Source organism: Sarcophilus harrisii, chromosome X (assembly GCF_902635505.1).
Source record: "Sarcophilus harrisii chromosome X, mSarHar1.11, whole genome shotgun sequence".
NCBI lineage: Eukaryota > Metazoa > Chordata > Mammalia > Dasyuromorphia > Dasyuridae > Sarcophilus > Sarcophilus harrisii.
The window spans coordinates 59,581,905-59,602,549 of record NC_045432.1 but is presented as its reverse complement, the minus strand read 5'-3'; the positions used below and the strand labels follow the sequence as shown (position 1 = coordinate 59,602,549).

Sequence of the window (20,645 nt, the reverse complement as noted above, 5' to 3'; positions counted from 1 at the left end):
CAGATGAGAAGAAAGGTAAATGTCAGTCCATTTCCTTGTCTGAATGACTAAATTAACGGAGTCAAAGTTAGTCAAGTTTTAAAAGTTTGTTCCAATTTTTTTTTTCTCATTGAGACATTTTCAACTTTGATAGCCAAGTAGTAAAAGACTGAAACAAAGCAAAGCTTTTTACATTGTCCTAGTTAGTTTCTATAGTGTGCAATTTGAATATATTAGAGACTTTCACAAGCCTTATTCTGGCATTGTCCCTGTTGCTTGACCATTTATAGATTGCTATGAAGAACTCCTAGAGTTTACAAAAACCCTAGCATTCAACAGGTTCTACTGAATACTGTATTCTTCTTCTGAATTTGATTCTCAGTAAGCCCAGTTGGGAAGCTAGCTTAGAAAATTTATTAATTAGAGTTTTAATGTTAGATTTCTATTTATGAAGAATGATCATGTACTTTTATCTGCAATCAAGGCATAGTGTCTTGCTTAAATGGTCAATCTGTGAAAATATTTCCACCTAGTTCCCAAGTGCCAAAATCTAGAATTGTATGGCCCTTGTGAAAATTAAAAAATACTGTCCTCATATGAATCGTCACTAATTGGAATAATGATAAATAAGTCAAAGAATTATTAGCATTAGGCAGTAGAAGTGTTAGGACCCTAATTGATTAAATTCCCAGTTGATCGTACCTGTTTGCAAATAAGATTATACTTCTTTCAGTACTTTGAGCAGTGTAGCCAAGGTGATGCTAATTTACATTCAGCCTAAATACTTGGGGTTTACTTGACTTTTATTGAATATAAGAATAACAAAGTTCTGAGAATCATGTTGAATTAAGTTTAATGACCGAGTTAGTAATGTTTTTTTTTCCCTTAATGGATCTTCCAAATGGCTTCCCCATTGATTATCTTCTTATAGTGGCACAATTTTATGTCCTTTCTTTTTCTTAATCAGATCTGCCAAGATCCCTCTGTAAAACTTAAAAATATTCATATGGAGGTCACAGATTTTGTTTTGTGACCCTTGAATGAGCTCATTTCCCTCTAATCTCAGCTATTATGAAAATTCAGTGAATATTAAGCTCATGACACTTTTATTTGTTATCTGTCTTCATCTTGCCACTGTCAAGGAAAACTTACCTCTTATTTGAAAGAAATGCTGAAGAATTATAAGATTATTGAGGTTCCATATAAAATACTGTGAATTCTGAGAAGAAAGTTATAAAACTTTATATTAAATTTCTCCTGTGAAGCCATTTATCACAAAGTAAAGAGCATTCTATTCAAACCTTTCCAAGTGAACAAATATTGACCATAGAATCATGTAAGAGTTACCAGGATGGCACTATTTATTAGTTATTTTTTGTTCCACATCTCAGGAGAAACCTTTGCTGTTGAAAAATCAATCCTTATTTCCAGATATTAATTGACTAGGTTTTATGACTGTTCATTGTCTCCCACCCAAGGCTCCTGTGGGACACTGATAAAAGTACATTAATCCTAGACACCTAGACATTTTGATTTGAAAGTAATTATTTCCTTCCTTCATTAATTGTTAGTTTCTTCTCTCAGTAACACCAAGTACTGTTTCCTGTGCAAAACCCTAGGGCCCATGGTAGTACTTTCTGATTAAGTACAAAATGATCAGTGCCTTTAAACAGAGAACAATGAGTGTTTACCATTGCTTATCGAGTTTAATGAGTATTATGTCAGTGACAGACATTTGAATGAAAATATCTTGTATGCCAATGGTTAGAACCATAAGACTACTTTTAGGGTAGTAAGGAAAATTCTGCAATTTGACTGCACGTGCAACTGCTCTTCCCTGAGGCATTGGTTTGTTCCTGACTGGTTCTTCTTAGATTTGGGACTTTTTATTTTCATTCTGACCTACAAAAATTTCGGTCTCCAATTTGTAGTTAGGCTCAGGGATCTGTTACTGTTACAGATACATTGAAACCATCGAGATCTATCTTGACGTATAGTGGTATAATGAATAGACTATGTTTAAGTCACTTAACATCAGGCAGTCCACAAATATTTTCTGACATCATTCCTTGGTAATGAATAAGACTACCTCATTATGGGAAGTGAGTGAAGGAGAAGAGACTGGCAGAAAACTTCTGTTTCTTCATCTAAAGAATGGTTTAAATGACTGACAGGGTCCTTTCTAACCCTTTCTTGATAATCTTGCCCTCAAACTTACAGTCAGAAGCTTAAGAGCAGCTGGATTTTGTCACCTTGGGGTCCTTTAGGATCCAGGTGACTCAGGGCTAATGTGAACCAGAATAGATTTCCCATTTCTGTAAACCAATATATAATGAAAAAAGGACAGGACTAGGAGTTGAGACTTGAGATATATGATCATGATTTTTACCATCTAAATATATCATCTTGTAAAGTTTCTCTCCTTCTCTGGACTTGAGTTTTCCCATTTGTCAAATGAGGGTGTAAGATTAAATTGTCCCTAAATTTTCTTTTAGCTCTAACTTTCTAAAATATTAGTATGCCATCTTCAGGACTGTGCTGAAACCAAACTGTTAATCTTTGCCACATTTTCTTTCTTCACTTTTTGTGACTGTAAATACTTTTTTTATCTAACTGGCCCTAATGGATATTTTCTGAAAGAAAGAGTAAAGGTCATAGTCAAGCACTATGGTCTCAATTTTTCAAAAATCTGCCTGCCTTCTGGGTTCTCTCTTGAACCTTTTTCCTTCTCCTTTGCCTTTGTCTCCCACAAATATAGAGAAAAAAGCAACTGGTCAAGTGTAAATAGCAGCAAGCTTGAGGTGTGGAATTTGTTTTTTTATTTTATATATGCTTGATTTAAAGGTTTAAGTAGTCCATGATCAGAGGGAATTTTTCTAATGATAGTGATTCAGTGAAAATCAATTTTGATAATTTGCATTTGATTCCATTATATGTCATATTCTACATTCATTTCTGTTATATGTCATATTCTGTTTTCATTTTTTCTTTTGCATTGCTGCTTTTGCCTGGGTGTCTTGGTGTCTTTCCACAATTATTCTGTTCTTCCTACATTTTACATTTTGTTATTATCACAGTTTTCTGTTAAATCTAATTGATACCGGATACCCCACCACCAAGAAAAAAGCAATGGGGAAGAGAGGGAATATACCATAACTTGAAAAGCTAATTCATTTTTAATCTGAGAAGAGTTTATGGGGTTTTAAAAATTGTATTGAATTGGATCAGGTGAAGATCTCTCAAAAAGACTTTAAGATGGAATGGGTCAGGTATTAGGCCCAAATTGCAGGACTGTCACATGATTCCCAGGGATCTGTAGGGCAATTAAGGTCAGAACCTAGGTTCCAGCTTCAAGAAGTGCCAGGAAGTGACGGGACCCACAGGAAGCAGACAACATTGCTGATCATTGGTCAGTAATGGTTACTTCCTTTTTAGTCCATCCAGTGAAAAGACTTGGGTCTTTTGCTATTTAACTATTACTTTTTCTGGCTTTACTATTTCTGGCTGGCAAAGGTCAGGCACATGCTGGGAGATGGGAGCTGATGTCTGACCGGGTATGTTTGGGCCTCTCCTTCCAATGACCAAAGAAATGCTTTCTTTTTGTATCTGAAGATATCTCTGATTAGTTAATTTGGGTAAAAGGGTGTCTAGCACCCTTGCCACACGTTATGAAAGTCCACATGGCTTAGTGTTGATATAGGCTTTGCCTGGAATCGGGAACATCTGGATAAAATCTTGTAAACCACACATAAATTGTTGATGAATTGGAGGATTCCACACTGGGAGTTTCCCAAGTTTATGGAATCACAGTTTATGGACTATACATTGGGTGTATGTATAACATATGTATACATACTCATATACATTTTACTGTCACATCGAAATTATAGGTAATCATAGTTGATGTGATGTCCATGTAATATACATATGAAAGATTATAGACTAACATGTCTAATCCATTAATGTGAGTTCAAGAGCATTCACAATAGTTATAAGAGAAGAACTTAGCACTGCAGTAGTTCAAACATTATAACAGGGTGATAAGGAGAATAGATATTAGATTGAGATATTTGCTTTTATTGCTTTCTTAAGTGTTTCATACTGTAATATCCACTTGTAATCTAAATTAGCCACATGGAACACTTCTTCTCCCTTATCCCCAAATGGTTTAGGCATTTACTTTTAGAGTCATAGTAATCGTATAGTTCTATAGTTCCTTTCTTCTTGACTACTTTCTATGTTTCAGGGTAGGTAATTGCTGCTTTATTGCCATTTTCTGAAAACTTATTTCCATGCTTCTTCCTTACTACATTGCAACTTCACACATATGGATTTTCCTAGTTAATGGGAATAGTCAAAATTGGTATATTTTTGGAAATTGTCTCTTTTACCATTTTACTATTTTCAATATGTGATATTCTACTGAGCTGATGTCCAAAGAGAAATTATAAAATTACAGATATTTCTATCTAAGCAAAATATGAAATATCTTTTATTTCATATTTGATTTAACTAAATTTTTTTTTCACTTTTATTTAGGATTTGCTATCCCACATGCTTCACGTCGACCCACATCAACGGTATACTGCTGAACAAGTATTAAAACACTCCTGGATAGCCTGTAGGGACCAGCTACCGCATTATCAGCTCAACAGGCAAGATGCACCACATCTAGTAAAGGTAAAATAACTCTTTTAAAACTCTTTTAATATTTGATATTTGTACTGTCAACACACTGACTATACAGTAAGGTAATTATCTTAAATTGATATTTTAATAGCTTAAAATAGCTAAACAAAATTGAGGAATTTTTTTAAATTTTACACTGTTATTTTCAAACCATAAACCTTAGATAGTTCCTAACATTCTTTAGTTTTGCTTTTCCATATGATGAAAGTAAAGTTTCCTATCTTCCTTTGCCTCACCTAAAAAAATATGCTTTTGTTTTATTTTAAATATTTCATTGGCGGTAGTGGACAGAATGGTAACACTGTTATTGACACAACTGACATCTAATACTTTTTCCTTCTAGTATAATTGTAGACTATCTTCCATTGAATACAGTATTAGAATAAAGGATGTTATGGCAAAAATCTACAGTGTTAATGACACAAAAGTAGTGGAGTGACCTGGATAAAAACAGAAAAATCTTCCCTATGATTTTTTTATGTATTTGTTCCAAAATTGAACTTTATTTTTAACTTGTTGTGTTTTGTTCAAAAATCACTCTTCATTTTGACTCTCTGTTTTTGTGTCTTGTCATGCCTTTTGAAGTATACTGCTCAGCCTAGGTATCACTTGGGAAGGAACAAAAAAGGAACAGAGAGCTTTGGGATACGATATTGATGGTATTCTAGTGGCAGAATAAAGAGTTGTGGGAATCCCCTTTTGGTCAGAGGCACAGGTCCTTCGTGAAAGAATTCATGAACCCGAAATCTGTTTGTTGCAAAGGGAAGTTTATTGGCATTGCAGAAGTCAGCTTTGCTAGGAGACTGACTTTCTCAGTGGCAAGGTCCTGGCAGAGAAATAACAAGGTTATTCCCTGAGAAGAGGGTCTCTTCACAATGGGCAGGAGTCCTGACAGGCAGCTATGCCAAGGCAAGGCATAGTCCAGCTTTAGACATTCTGCAAAGAAATGAGTTTAAAATTGCCCTTTAATAGGAAATCTGAGACTGAAGTTCCCAGTTGAAAAGAAAGCCAATGTCCCCAGGCCTAGATATTTATCAATATCAGGCCCAGATCTTGCAATTGAATGAAAATCACTTTGAAGGTTTTAAGGTTTCCTAAATGAGGATGCGACTCCCCAAAAGATCAGTGGGGAAGTGTTTTGCCCAAGATTTCCAATTGAATGATACTGGTCTGGAAATTATGCCTCTTCCTAAACTCTCTGGAGCCTGCAAGACCCCAATCGCTCTTCTTTTGCAGATCAAAGGGGACATAGTTTCAGTGATTATTTTACACAATTTTTACAGAGTTCACTCCCATCAGTATTTCAGAAGACAAAAAGATCTAGGCTCAAAATCAACAGTTATTTATCTAGAAAAACTATTGATAATTCTACAGGGGAAAAAATGGGCCTTTAACAATGAAAGGACTTCCAAGCATTCTTGATGCAAAGACAAGAGTTGAGTAGAAAATTTACATGCAAACCCAGGAGTCAGTAGAAGAATAAAAAGGAATTAAAGAACTGCAGAAATACACAGAGGAAGCAGATTTTTAAAATCTGATTCTCCCAAAGACTAGGTGTCTCATCATATAAACGTGAAACTGCTCTTAAGACCACTAGAATGTATTTATTGAAGTCAGACTGTAATAAAGACATAGAATCAATCCTCTGTAAACCCAGTGGAAATAAATGCTGCACTTGATTAATCTTGACCACAAATTATTGGATTTAGGTAGCTACAAAAATCAAAACTTTCTTGAAATGCTGGGGAAATTATTTTTACAAGTTTTTGGATTCATTTAATCAAAGAATACATTTAAGGATTGTGGGGAAAAACAAACCTTAGGAGTCATTCAATCTCACTCCCACTAAACATTTGCATCCCTCTACAAAGCTTGACCATCTCATCTCTCCTTGAAAAAGTGCAAAAAAGGTTCACTCATCTTAAGAGATAACCTTAAATATTGGTAAGTTCTTCTTTATATTAAAAGTGAAATGTACCTCCTTCTATTATGTTCAGTCTAGTTTTGTTCTGTTGAGCCACAAAGAAGCCCACTAAGTTCTTTCCCACATAATAGGTCTTCAAATGTTTGATGAAGTTATGAAGGCCATCTAAATTCTCTTTTTCAGGATGATGTAATGGAAACAATTGTAGACTGAGAATCAGAAAACCTCCATTCTAGTGTTAAGTGTTTGTGGAAACTTGAATAAATTATTTAATTTCTCTGTACCTCAGTTATCTCATCTGTAAAATTAAGGGCTCGTGTTATATTGTCTCTAAGGTCATAAAATCTTATAATCTCAAAATTTGATAGGAACCCAAGTCTACTGAGTTCAACTGTAACCTGCCTCCTTCCTCCTACCCAGTGAATAAATCTTTTCTAAAAAATCCCTAGGAGTAGATCAGTCTCTATTTGAAGATCTCCAGTAATGGGGAGCTTAATACCTTCTTGCGTATCATGTTACATTTTTAGATAATTCCATGATTAGGAATTGCTTCTATATACTCCATCAACAAGCATTTATTAAGTGCTTACTATGTGCCAGTTACTCTGCTAAGTTCCAGAGATCCAAAGAAAGGCAAAACATTTCCTACCCTTGAACTAACAGTCTAATGGGTAGACAACATGTGTACAACTATATAGAAACATGATATGCACAGGATAAATTGAATATAATCAATGAAGAAAAGACAAAAGTATTAAGGGGAATCAGGAAAGGTGTCTTCCAGGAGGGGAGATTTTTAGCTGGGACTTGAATCTAGGAGGTGGAGATGAAGAGGGAGAAAATTCAGGCATGAAGGACAGCCAGTGAAAATACTCAGCCAGGAGATACAGGTATCTTGGGCCAGGAGTCATAAGGAGGCCCATATCACTGGATCACTGAATACATGAGGGGAGTAAGGTATAAAAAGACTGGAAAGGTAGAAGGGACCCAGATTATGAAATGCTTTGAATGCCAAACAGAAGATAGATTTGATGCTGGAGATGAAAGGGAGCCTCTTTTACATGTAATTGGGGAAAATAAAAATATTGAATATTTTTAAAAATAAATTAAATTTTAAAAAATATTAGGCAGGGCTGTCCACTGACAGGGTAGGAGGGAACCAAAGTTTGGAAGAGCCTCTGTAATGGATTCAAAGCAATATTGTTTGTGATTTTTTTTTTGCCAGCTTTATCCAACAGTACATGAGAAGGAATGTATGCAGAGGACAGTGGTGATGATCTAAGGCCGAAACTTTGGCAAGATCTGTAGTAGGATAAGGGGACACAGAACTTAAGAGAAGAGGACAGGGTAGAGTTGAGTGGGTCATCAATAGGCCATAATGAGAAAGAGACTAAGAATGATGGCCTGGAAAAGAATTAAGGACTGAAAGGATTGGAGGTCACAGTGAGGACGAATAACCGAATTCGTGGTTGCAAGGCAGAGAGAGAAGTAGGATGACAATATATTGTGTTCAGAAAGGAGAATTTCAGAGTTTATGAAGTACAGTTTTTTTAATTGAAGCTTTTTATTTTCAAAACATATGCAGGGATAATTTTTCACTATTGACTCTTGCAAAACCTTGTGTTCCAATCCCCCCCCACTTCCCTCTACCCCTTCCCCCAGATGGAAAGTAATCCAATATATGTTAAGCATGATAAAAATATATGTAAATACACTATATGCATACATATTTATACAGTTATCTTGCTGCACAAGAAGAATCAGATCAAAAAGGAAAAAAAATGAGAAAGAAAATAAAATTCAAGCAAACCACAACAAAAAGAGTGAAAATGCTGTGTTGTGACTCATACTCAGTTCCCACAGTTCTCTCTCTGGGTGTAGATGGCTCTCATTATCACAAGATCATTGGAACAGGCCTGAATCACCTCATTGTTGAAGAGGGCCACGTCCATCAGAACTGATCATCATATAATCTTGTTGCTGTGTACAATGATTTCCTGGTCCTGCTCATTTCACTCAGCATCAGTTCCTGTAAGTCTCTCCAGGCTTCTCTGAAATCCTCCTGCTGGTCATTTCTTACAGAACAACAATATTCTATAACCTTCATATACCATAACTTATTCAGCCATTCTCCAACTGATGGGCATCCACTCAGTTTCCAGTTTCTGGCCACTACAAACAGGGCTGCCACAAACATTCTTGCACATGTGGGTCCCTTTCCCTCCTTTAAGATCTCTTTGGGATACAAGGATACACTGCTGGGTCAAAGGGTATGCACAGTTTGATAACCTTTTGAGCATAGTTCCAAACTTCTCCAGCATGGTTGGATCCATTCACATTTCCACCAGCAATGTATCAGTGTCTCAGTTTTCCTATATCCCCGCCAACATTCATCATTATCTTTTCCTGTCATCTTACCAATCTGATAGGTGTGGAGCAGTATCTCATGAGTTGTCTTAATTTGCATTTCTCTGATCAAGAGTGATTTAGAAGAGCACCTTTTCATATGACTAGAAATGGTTTCAAGTTCTTCGTCTGAAAATTGTTCATATCCTTTGACCATTTACATGAGTTTTAAATAAACCTTCCAGTTAACACTAACTGTTCCTAATTTTTTGCTGTGTAGCAGCAAAGAAAATATCTAATTCCTCTTCCGAAAAGCAATCTTTCAAAGTTTAAAACAATGTTCATGTTCCCAGGGTTCTTTTCACCAGATTAAATCATCCTTTCCATCATTCCAATTCTTTATATAGTTTTTCTTCCACCATCTTTTGCTTCTTTATATGCAGTAGGTGCTTAAATTGAATTGAATTCTTTTGGATATTATATTTCTGTTCATGTACACTAAGGTTAGATTCCATTCCAAGGGTTCAAATACAGGCTTGATAATAGACAGTGTTAGCACCATCCTAATTCAATTTATAAGGTCATCACCAGGGCTTGGGTTCCTTACCTGGAAACTGATTTTAAAAAGTTTGATAACTATATTTCTTTCTTTTGGGGAAAAAAGATGGCAGTAGTCCTATACAAGAGTTGAAGGCCTATCCTAGAGTCAAAAAGTGGGAATGGATAAGAGGGAATTAATATGAGAAACATTGTAAAGGTGGATTTGACAGGACTTGACAAATTTATTGGATGTTAGAATAAGGGGAAAGAAGGAACCTAAGATGACTAGAGTTTTGATGAATTAACAGAAATAGAGATGTCGAAGGAGGATATGGTTTACTTTTCATATAATAGGCTACTGCTTGTTGAATTAAATTGAATTATTTTAGTTTTTCGCAGAACAATAAATTGGGTATGCAATTAGGAAAATTGGAAAAAGAACAAATTAAAAGCCTCCAATTATACACCAAATTGGAAATCTGAAAAATTAAAGAAAAGATTAATAAAACTGAATGTAAGCAAACTATTGAATAATAAATACAACTAGAAGTTGGCTTTATGGGGAAAAAAAAGAATAAAATAGATAAACCATTGGTTAATATAATTTAAAAAGCTAAGGAGGGAACCAAATTACTAGTATCAAAAATAAAAAGGATAAATATAGCAGTAAGGGAGGATGAAATCAAAGCAATTCGTAGGCATTATTTTACCTAAATATATGCCAACAAATTTAGCAAACCAAGTGGAATGGAACAATACTTTAAAAAATATAAACTGCCTATATTAATAAAAGAGAAAATAGAATCTCTAAATAGACTTATTTTAGAAAAAAGAAATTGAAAAAGCCACAAATGAGCTACCTAAGAAAAAAGTATCAAGACCAGATAGATTTACAAGTAAATTCTGCCAAAAATTTAAAGATCGACTAATTCCAGTATTAAATTATTTGGAATAATAGGCAAAGACTGAGTTCTTCCAAAGTCCTGTTATAAAATAAATATGATACTGGTGCCTGATTCAGAAAGAAAAAAAAAACAGAGAAAAAAATTATAAACCAATTTCATTAATGTACATGTATGCAAAATTCCTAAATAAAAAGTGCTAGCTAGGGAACTACAGTAATATATCACAAAGATTATACATGGTAATCAAGTGGGATTTATATCAGGAATTCAGGGGTGGTTTTACATAAGAAAAGTTATATAAGCATAATTGACCATGCAACAAAAATCATAGGATTATATCAATAGATGCACAAAAAGCTTTTGACAAAGTACATCACTCCTGAAAACACTTGAAAGCATAGGTATAAATGGATCTTTCCTTAAGATGATAGTCTACTCAAAACCATCAGAAAACATTATTTGTAAGCTAGTAGTCTTCCCAAACAGGAGGGAAACCCTTAGGATGTCCATTATCACCAGTATTATTCAGTATTGTATTAGAAATGCAAACAATAACAATATAAGAAAAGATAAATGGAAGGAATCAGAATGGACAAATGACATAATAAAACTGTCTTTTTTATAGTAATAGCTTTCACTCTTCGCCTTTGCAAAATTTTGTTTTCCAAATTTTTCTTCCTCCTTCCTTCACCCCTCCTCCAGACCACAAGCAATCCAATATAGTTTGAACATGAGCAGTTCTTTTAAACATATTTCCCTATTCATCATGCTATGTAAGAAAAAGGAGGAAAAAACACAAGAAAGGGAAAAAAAAAACAATTTTGGAGGGGATGTAGAACTGTAAATTTATCCAACTATTTTGGAGAAAAATCTGAAATTATAGTTATAATTACAGTTATAAAACTGTGTATATCCCCTTTGACTCAGCAATACCACTATTAGTTGTGTTTCCCAAAAAATTAAAACAAAAAAGAAAAGAAACTCTATATTCTAAAATATTTTTTAGCAGTTCCCTTTGTGTTGGCAAAGAACTGGGAATTGAGAGGCCCATCATTTGAGGAATGACTAAACAAGTTATGATATATTATTGTGCCGTAGAATACTACTGTGCTATAAGGAATCATGAACTGGTTGATTTTAGAAAGCCGGAGACAGTCTTGCATTGAATAATGAAAAGTGAAATAAGCAGAACCAAGAGAATGTTGTATACAGTAACAAAAGTATTCAAAGAACAATTGTGAATGACTGAGTACATCTGAATATTATAAATGCTCACTTTTTTGAGTATTATAAATACTTGAGTACCTATGAAAGAAGATGCTGTCCACTTCCCAAGGTAAAACTGATAAGTAGAAGTATATATGATATGGTTTTATATATAGTTATAAATCTGTGTCTCAAATGGTGGTCTTCTCTAGAGCAATGTGGGGAAGAAAGGAAAAATTTAAAAATTAAAAAAAAGAATTATTTCAGCTTTGGACATGTTGAGTTTGCAAGAGTGACAAGACATCTAGAGGATGACGTTCAGCAAGCAGAAGGAAATTCAAGACTTAGGAGAAAGCCCAATTCACAAGATCAGTATTTGGGGTAGTCATACAGATGGAAATGATCACTGAAGTCGTAAGAATGAAGTTGCCTTTGAGGTTAGAGTGATGAAAGAGAAATCGACTTGACAAGGTAATAGGAAATGTGATCAAGAGCTCTGGTAGAAAGAGGGAGTAGCCTTGACAATGAAGGAAACATTTTCAGAGATATGTTCAAAAGAGGAGGGAGTTAGTAAATACATGGAAAAATTGTGAGACAGAGAGAAGTTGAGGGAGGTCGGTCTCCTCAGAACCAGTGAGGTTATTACCAGAGCGAGAGGAGCATGATGAGGTTCTTAAAGAAAAATAGAGAACAGGCTTGGAATAATTGCTGTGTAGGAGATAGGACTAAAACAAATGTTCGACATCTGAAGTTATTAGCATGAATTTGTAATGGTCCCAGCAAAGTATGTGAACTTTGTACAACTCTTGGGAGAATGAGTGGAGAAAGAGCAAAGTTGTGGATTGGCAAGTTGAGGATGACTGTAGATCAAGGTGTCACAGGATTCTGAGGTGATAGGGTGCGTTGAAATTATTTAACTGTGGGGTTGCTGTTAAATAGGAATCTAAGTGAAGCTAGAACGGTGGTAATTAAGATAACAGGGAAATGTAGAGGGACTGAACAGTCATGGAGGAGATGGAAGAGCAAGTTCAGCAGAATAAAGGGAAATGATGTGGTCAGAGAGATTTTCGACAACCCAGGATGTTGGAGATGAAGAAGTGATGAGACCAAAGGTACCTAAGTGCTGGTTGGTGGGCGACTGAAGTCGAATAGGGACGTTAGCCAAAACATTGTGGAATTCATGTGGGACGGGTGACCAATGTGCAAGTGTCAGACTTAGTGAGGATAATAGCAGGAGATAGAGGGAAAGAGCAGATCAGGGTTATGGGAAGGTACCTGTTGTTCTCCCTCAAATATCACAAATGATACAAAAGTTACTTCTTTGTCTCATCATTCTTTCAGACTGTGATGTTTTTCTGTTATTTCAGGGAGCGATGGCTGCTACATACTCCGCACTGAATCACAAGACGTTTCAGCCAGTCTTAGAGCCTGTCGCTGCTTCGAGTTTAGCTCAACGGAGGAGCATGAAAAAGCTAACATCCACAGACTTGTAAGATTGCCAAACTGGAGGAAGGGAAAATCTGAGGAATGGCTCTCTCTTCTCTCTACCTAATCAGTGATCAAAAGCATATATATAGTTTTCTTCTACACTACTTGAAAATTCTGTATGAGTCCTTTTTTTAGAAAAAAAATTTTAAAAATCACCACAGGTCCACAAAATTCATACGATGTTGTTTTGCAGCAGTGTCTGTGTGTTTAACTTAAACACTAGGGTATGATGAGACCCTAAAGAATCCCTGCAAACTGACCGCTTAAAAATTTGTTTCAGCTGTGGATATATTATTAATGACTTCTCTGGTTTGGGGGCAACCATTTCCAGTGACCAGGTTGCACTGAAAGATGTATAATGCCAGGCAGTATACATTGATTACATTGATACAGTATGATTCATTGAACCCTGCTAGAAAACTTTTTGGTTTGTGTCATTTTAAACAAGTATAGAAACTTGTCATTTTCCATAATCAATGGGCTCCATTTAACTCTCTGTAGCTGCCAAAGTATAGACTTGGCAATTTGGTGCCTGCTCAAACCACATTAGTGCTAGTGTGAGAATCTCCCAGTAGACCCGGTGCGAAGACTCAACACGAGGATCGGCTAAGACAGGACATGCAGTTTAGATCTCTGCATGCTATCTGGTCAAGTCAAGTCGGTGAGTGATTTCATCTAGATGTAAGGGTGTCCCATCAGATTTTTGTAAAATTTAAATCTAATCGGGGGCTTTCTAGGAAAACCAGAGACTCCTTTTCCTTCCCTCTCCTTCTCTTCCACTCCCCCTACCCAGAGTCTGTCATCCATGGTGTAATATATTAAATACGATTCACACTTTGAGAATATGAGTCTCATATTGCCATTGACTTGGTTATATGTCACTCCTACTTAACCAGTCAGATTCAATCATCACCTGCCCCCTTTACACATGAATCACACTGCTGTTCTTCTGACGGCCCTGTGCTTTGGATTGCTGTACTCCATGGTGATCTCCCCTGAAATGTATGGTAATTGAACTGACATTTTAGTGTAGTACTTGTGCACTTAGCACATGTGATATAGTGTGCATTTCAGTAAACTTTAGAAAATATTATGTAATAGTTTAAATTTATTAGGGTGAATAGATATTAAATAAGAAATAACATTAATGGTCAACATCTAAATTTGAGCATATTTTAAAGTCAGATTTCATCAAAAAGCCAAACTAGTCTGAGATCCTTGAATCGGTGATTCAGAACCACTTCTATAGTAGGTATTGTTTTTTCTAAGTGACGGACTCTATAAATAATGGAAAAAAATAATTAAAAGAACCATTTTAAGGTAATGCCATAATTACTAATTACTATAAACTACTGGCAGAAGGAACTCATGAATGTAAACTGGGGGATATTCAGATTTTGCTTTGTGAATATCTGTGAACTACTTGTGTGTGCTAGGAGTACTGTTTGCTGTGTGTGTTAATTTTATTCAGTTGAGAGGAGGAAATCTATTTCTGCGTGCAGAAATATGCCATTTAGGTTGGGAGACTCGGAGGTTTGGTATTTAATAAAAGAAAACATATTCTTTTCATTATATAATTGATATATACCCAGTGCACCAAGATCTGTTTCTTGAGTGTGATGTGTGAACGTTTGTATCTCTTATATTGAATTGTCTATTTGAAATACTTGAAAGACATTAAAGAGCATCTAATGCCACATGGAATACATCATTTAGAAATAGTTATACTGGTGTCTTATCTGGTGGCTTTTCCTGTCCCACTTTGGCTTTTTCTTCTCTCATTTTGTTTCGTTACTGGAAGTGCTTGCATGTGACAACTGTCTGTTCATATCTTCCAACTTATTATCTACCTTGTCATCATCTTATTTGTCCTGTTAGGTCATCGTCCTGTCAAGATTGATAACAAAAATTCAGAAGTACAGTTTTGGTGTTGGATTTTCCAAACTTTTAAAGATCGGTTGTCATACATATTTCTCTAGTAATAAAATCTGGGGAAGTGAGATTGGGAAAGGAATGGAAATTGTGTTCAAAACTTGTCAGTTTTCCATAGGCGATCTTTTCTTTCAAAAGGAAAAGGGGAAAAAATGTGATTTTATGAAATTTTATTTCATATCCAGAAGGACCATGTCATACAATCCTTCTGTTTTTTAAGGTACACAATCCCTGTTGACACTTTGTAAAGGACAGAAAGATAACCTGATGGATGTGCCATTTTCTACTGGTTAGATTGCCAAAAGTTTCCTTGTCAGTTCAGACAGGCTAGCCTCACAGTATGAAGTCTGAACGAAGATTTCACTTAAAACAGAACTGAGAGCCAGGCAGGGATATCATATATTTTACTTCCACAAATAGGAATTGAAAGATGGCATTTGAGTGGTAAGGGCTTGACAGGATATGGTTTTTGTTGTTGTTGTTGAACTAATCTTCTACAAAATTCACTGTGATCCTCTTGCGATATCTTTTGCGATATCTTTGATGGATTCACTTTTTGTGAGATTTTCCTTCAAGTCAACAAAAAGACAAGTTCTTGACAGTATTTAATGACAGCTTTGTTACTGGAGTAGGTGAGGTGATATATAGAGTAAACATTTAATTCATCTTTCTCAAACCAAGAAGATCAGGTTTGCTCCAAACAACTATCTTTAAGTCCTAAAGCACATCTTCCCATGAAAATCTCAGGAAAACATTTACAAGTTAAATTGTATGTAAGTCTAGTGCTGGTGGTAGTCAGTTTGTAAGGGGGGAGAAATGACAATTTCTGTCCTTCTGTGAAAATTAAGCTTCAGCCTATTTTGTTAGACCCAGGAATGCTTATGCATTGAATTCCTATACTTTCTTATGGTCGATATCAAAACAGTAAAACATTTTCCACAGTCCACATGTAGATTTGATAGCAGCTTTCTTTTAGTGAGATCAAAGAGCTTTCACGTGTACAAGTATTCCCCAGCTTAAAAACCAGGTTGTGCTCCTAGAGTTCATTTATAAGATAAAGATTCAAATACATTTTCCATCCACACAGTATTCTGTAGCTGGTAGTTAGATCCCCAGACTAGCTCTCAAAAGTCTCTTTAACTTCTAATGTAGTTGAATTACAGTACTAGTCTTGAGTTTTACATTCTAGGAGCAGAAGGCCATGTGACACGGTGAGATGGCAAAAGAATAGAGTCGTCCTCCTTCCTGTCCCTCCTCTCTGCCTCCTTTTCTGGACACAGGCTAAGGTGTAGGCAAAAAAAAAAAATTAAATCGACAAAGGTTACCTTTGTCATCCATTTCACTGTCTGTACTTCTCAACCACCTCTGAGTGCTTTTCTGCTGGTGTTCTCATGTGGTCCAACATATTCCCTTAGGGATGCCCCTATCTCGGTTTACCTTACCCCCCAAAAGGGTTCCACGATGCAAAATTTTCTACCTCCCATCCCCTCAGTCAAAATTACCATTCTAGCAATGCAGCCAATAGTGGGAGGCAGGCAATCTTTTTGAACAAATTCACATTAGTGTGTGAGTGACTAACCGTCACAAAGAATTTACATTTTTAAATGATAAAAAAACTTATTAGATCATTTAACTCTCGAGTGAAAATCAAAAAATATTGATTGAGAAGAGCGAGATGTTTTTTCAGTATAAAGGCTTGCCCCACAGAGAAGGCCAGCCCTACATGGGAGTATGTCCCTGGTCAGCTTGCCCTAAGGTTCTTTTCCTTTTGTCAGCTTCATCCCTTCTTCTGTTTTTGAACCTACAGATTATTTGAGAGCTTTTCTGTGATTAGAGAAAGATTGGTTGAAGATTGCTCGTGTTCTGATTCCTTACAATGCTTCCTATTTTACAAATAGGCCGGAGAGGTTACACCACCGTGAATTGGCACTGAAGGCTTAAGTTTCCAGAAGTGCTTCTTAAACTTTAGTGTAGGCTCTCCTCTTCTTAATTTCTTGAGTGCAATGCTCTGTCCTCTTAAGTGATTCTGTGGGCCATAGAGGGCCTATTATGATGATAGTACTTTTTCAGTGAGGTTGCAAGCAATATTAAACCTAGATGGACCAACTACCATTTTAAAAATGCATTCTAAATTTCAGTTGATTCATGTATTTGTGGAATAACTATATATATATGCATATATTTTTGATTATATATATATATATTATAATTAAATGCCACATTTAATTATCTATTATACACATTACATACGTGCGTACGTGTAGTGGTACTTGCCAGCCCATGCAGGAGAACGTTAGCAGCCCACAACATACTTTTGAGGATGCACTTTTTTCTGGTTTTAGTGTTAATATAGTTTATAAAAGTGCATTATGTAATTAAAAATAAAGTGATGATGCTTAACACCATCCTGTGACTTTGATCCCCCAAATTCCATGGGGTGACTGATTACCATGGATATTAAAGAAACAGTGTTTCCTCAACATAGATCCTGACACTTCAACTTAATGTCATAGGATTTCCTAGAGTTGAAACAAAACACAATTAAGACAAAACCAAAATCCTCTGAAAGTTAAGTTTGCTTTCATCATATATGCAAGATGTCCCCTCCAAGTTTACTTGAGAGCAAGCAGGTTTTTAGCTAAATGCTTATAAATATTTATGTAATGTCCTAGTTAGGATTATGCACTAAGCTCACTAACCCCAAGAGGCAGATACACATGCAAACACACACACAAGGCTTATTTTGGTGACTATGGTTCTTTCCTTCTAGTTGTCTAATTACATGAACTAATTCAGTATTCGAAGACATTTATTAAGTAGCTAATTGTGTGATGCCATACTAGTAAGCATTGTACTAACTGCTAATGGATATTAACATCTTAAAATCAAGTATCTGTCATGTCCGATGGCCTTTTAGATGTAATTGCCTCTTTCTTCCCTCTATGTTAGTATTATTTAGATAGTGTTCTGAGTATTTGAGTCTTTTCTCCAATCATCCTTCCAAAGTTGAAAAAAAAAGTTGAACAGAAGTGTGAGTTTCTTGCATCGTGTGACATCTTGTTGTTTTTAAACCTCAGGAATTCACCTAATTTAGCAAATCTTTATTGGGCATCTGAAATTGATGAAAAGAATTCTCCACAGAAACAAGTTTTAAGGATGTCACTCGATTATTTTACCCTTCAAGTAAATGTTTTCCACGCTGACCTTTCCAAAACAAAAATGATTTTTCAGCTAAACCACAGAGTACAAAAGTTTAAGGAGAATGTGTTCTTTGCCAGAGGAAGCGTTCTCTTATTCAGTAGGCTCTCTAACCACATTAGTATCTTTATGTTGCTTTGTTGACAAGCACTTTGGCATTTTTGCACCGATCCTCTGATTCGACTAAGTATTGTACTAGCATGTTCTTACTGCAATTCTCAATACAGTAAAGGGCATTAAGTGGAAGTTGTATGCAATTTAATGTACATGCTATGGTACTTAAAAACTGCTATGGAATAAAAGGTCCCCAGTGTTTAGATATTGTAGTACTTATTTCCTTTGATAAATATATGGTGGCGTTAAATATCCTATTTATTTTGCTTAATTTTTAAATGTTTTCTTTAAAGCACTGTACATGTTGACATTCAAGTTTGCATTGTACTGCCTTCTTCTCCTTGTAAGGCTGACTCCAGTAGTGCGTTCTACAGTTTGTGTTTCCTTGTGCAGTGCTGCTGATAAACAGCTCTCACTTTGAATCTACAACATGCCAAAGACAACATAGAAATTGTATTTATTTTTGTTCTTGTTGAAACTCTGTGATCAACAGTTGTGGAGATACCATGTTCAATAACTGGCATTCTCTGGGTACTAGAATAAAAAGGCTGTAACTTTATAATACCTTATAATTGACCACACTTGATCATTTATGGGGTGTATGGGTATAAAACTTTGAGATGGCTGTTTTTATATTAACCTTGTACTGCTTATTGTATGATTCATCTACTTTTCACTGTATTCAAAATTTACTTGTGAAAGTGTTTCAGAATATATCTGTTTACTCTCATTCTTAAAGCTCTTTCTGCTGTAAGATCGTTCCACTGATTTCCTTTTTTTTTTTTTTTTTTTTTTTTTTTTGTAAAGCAAGAAAACTCAAATTACTGAGTTTTGAGTGCAAGACCATATAAAAATGTTTAAGACTTAGGTGGGGGGCATCAATGGGCCTTTGTGTTGGAGGATTGGTCTTTTCTGCAGTAAATACTAATTAAGTTAATGTTGAGGTATCTGTTTGTGTTCTTTAAAGCTTTGAATCAAGTATCCTCCTAGAAACTGAGCATTCCTTAAGGGTTCTGTTAATAGTGAAGAATTCGCATTGCATTCATTCGAATCTTGGAATTCTCTACAATACTGGATCTGCTATCTCAGTGAGTACTCTCTACAGTAGGGCCGAGCACGTCTACTTTGGCCTTATCCATAAATTCTCTATGACAGATGTGTCCAATGTGCTGCAGGCCTTCTTCTGCATCCTTTAATAGTCTATGGGCATCGGTGCAATAATCAGACTGTTCATAACTTATTCCTGATTTGACACCTTTTTTGATTGTGCATTTTCTGGATGATGGATTTTATGCCCCTCCTGTGTGTGAGTCATTGTTGGGAATGTGCTGTAGCCTACTCACAGCTACCGTATCTTCTCCACTGACCTTTAGATGACCCATAGTTTTAATTCTTTGGATACTGTGGTACCCTGTGATTTGCAGTTGTATATAAAGAATCCCTAGAGAACAAATAAGGCTCTCCATATTAAAACAGTCATCATTCCTTCCCCTCCACATCCAACCTTTCAAAAAAAAAAAAATTAAGACACCAAAAAATTGAGTAACCGATGTTCGACCACTTAAGTTCCTTTTAACTCAGTTCGAGGTAGTCAGCTGCCCCTGGAAAAAATAATCTCTGCCATGTTTATTTGTTTCTCCCCCTGTCATGGAGAGAGGCTGGCTTTCTCCTTCACCCTTTCCTTGCTGTCAAAAGAGGACTAAAAGCACTCAGTTACGAGATGGGGACAATTTAAATGAGATGTCCAGTCACATCATGTTTAGCTAAAAACTTTCCCCATTTTTGTTCCAAAATGGATATGGGAAAATTAAATACCTAACGTTTTGGCCTTCTGTTTGATTTGGACCACAGTCATTCACACATCTCTGTCCCCGTCCATCACTTTTTGGGTCCTCGGCCTCCACCTCCAGCGCTGCTCCCCTCCCCTTCTCTCCCCTCCCCTTCTCTCCCCTCCCCTTCTCCTCCCCTCCCCTCCCCTTCTCTTCTCTCTTCTCCCTTCTCCCTTCTCCCAAAGTACTCACCTTCCCTCATTAGTGACACTTAGGGCTTCTCTCCCAATGACCTACCTTAGTTCCACCCCTCCACCCACACTCCATCAGATGCAAAGTGGGCCAATTTTTTTTCATTCTCCTTACAAATTCTCCTGGTCCCAAGGCAGGTGGGCTCTTAGCTAAGGTACTTAGGGGCCATAGAAGCTGCTGCTAATAAAGAGAATAAGGGCGAGGCTAGGGAGTAATTCTATTGGGAATTTTTATTCCTTTTCCCTCACAAAAGAAGGGTGGAAAGGGAATAAGTGAAAATTTGCCCATCTACCCCCCCCCCCA

The 20,645-nt window shown here is 36.1% G+C and overlaps 1 protein-coding gene across 1 annotated transcript in view; it reads left to right on the top strand.

Moving 5' to 3' along the window:
- Positions 1–19,313, top strand: part of RPS6KA6 (ribosomal protein S6 kinase A6) — a 103,895-nt gene extending 84,582 nt beyond the window's left edge. The window contains exons 21-22 of the mRNA XM_031944913.1: positions 4,519–4,659; positions 12,957–19,313. Coding sequence (XP_031800773.1) covers positions 4,519–4,659; positions 12,957–13,082 — 267 coding nt within the window. The 3' untranslated portion in view covers positions 13,083–19,313. The remainder of the gene's footprint in view (positions 1–4,518; positions 4,660–12,956) is intronic.
- Positions 19,314–20,645: the final 1,332 nt, after the last annotated feature.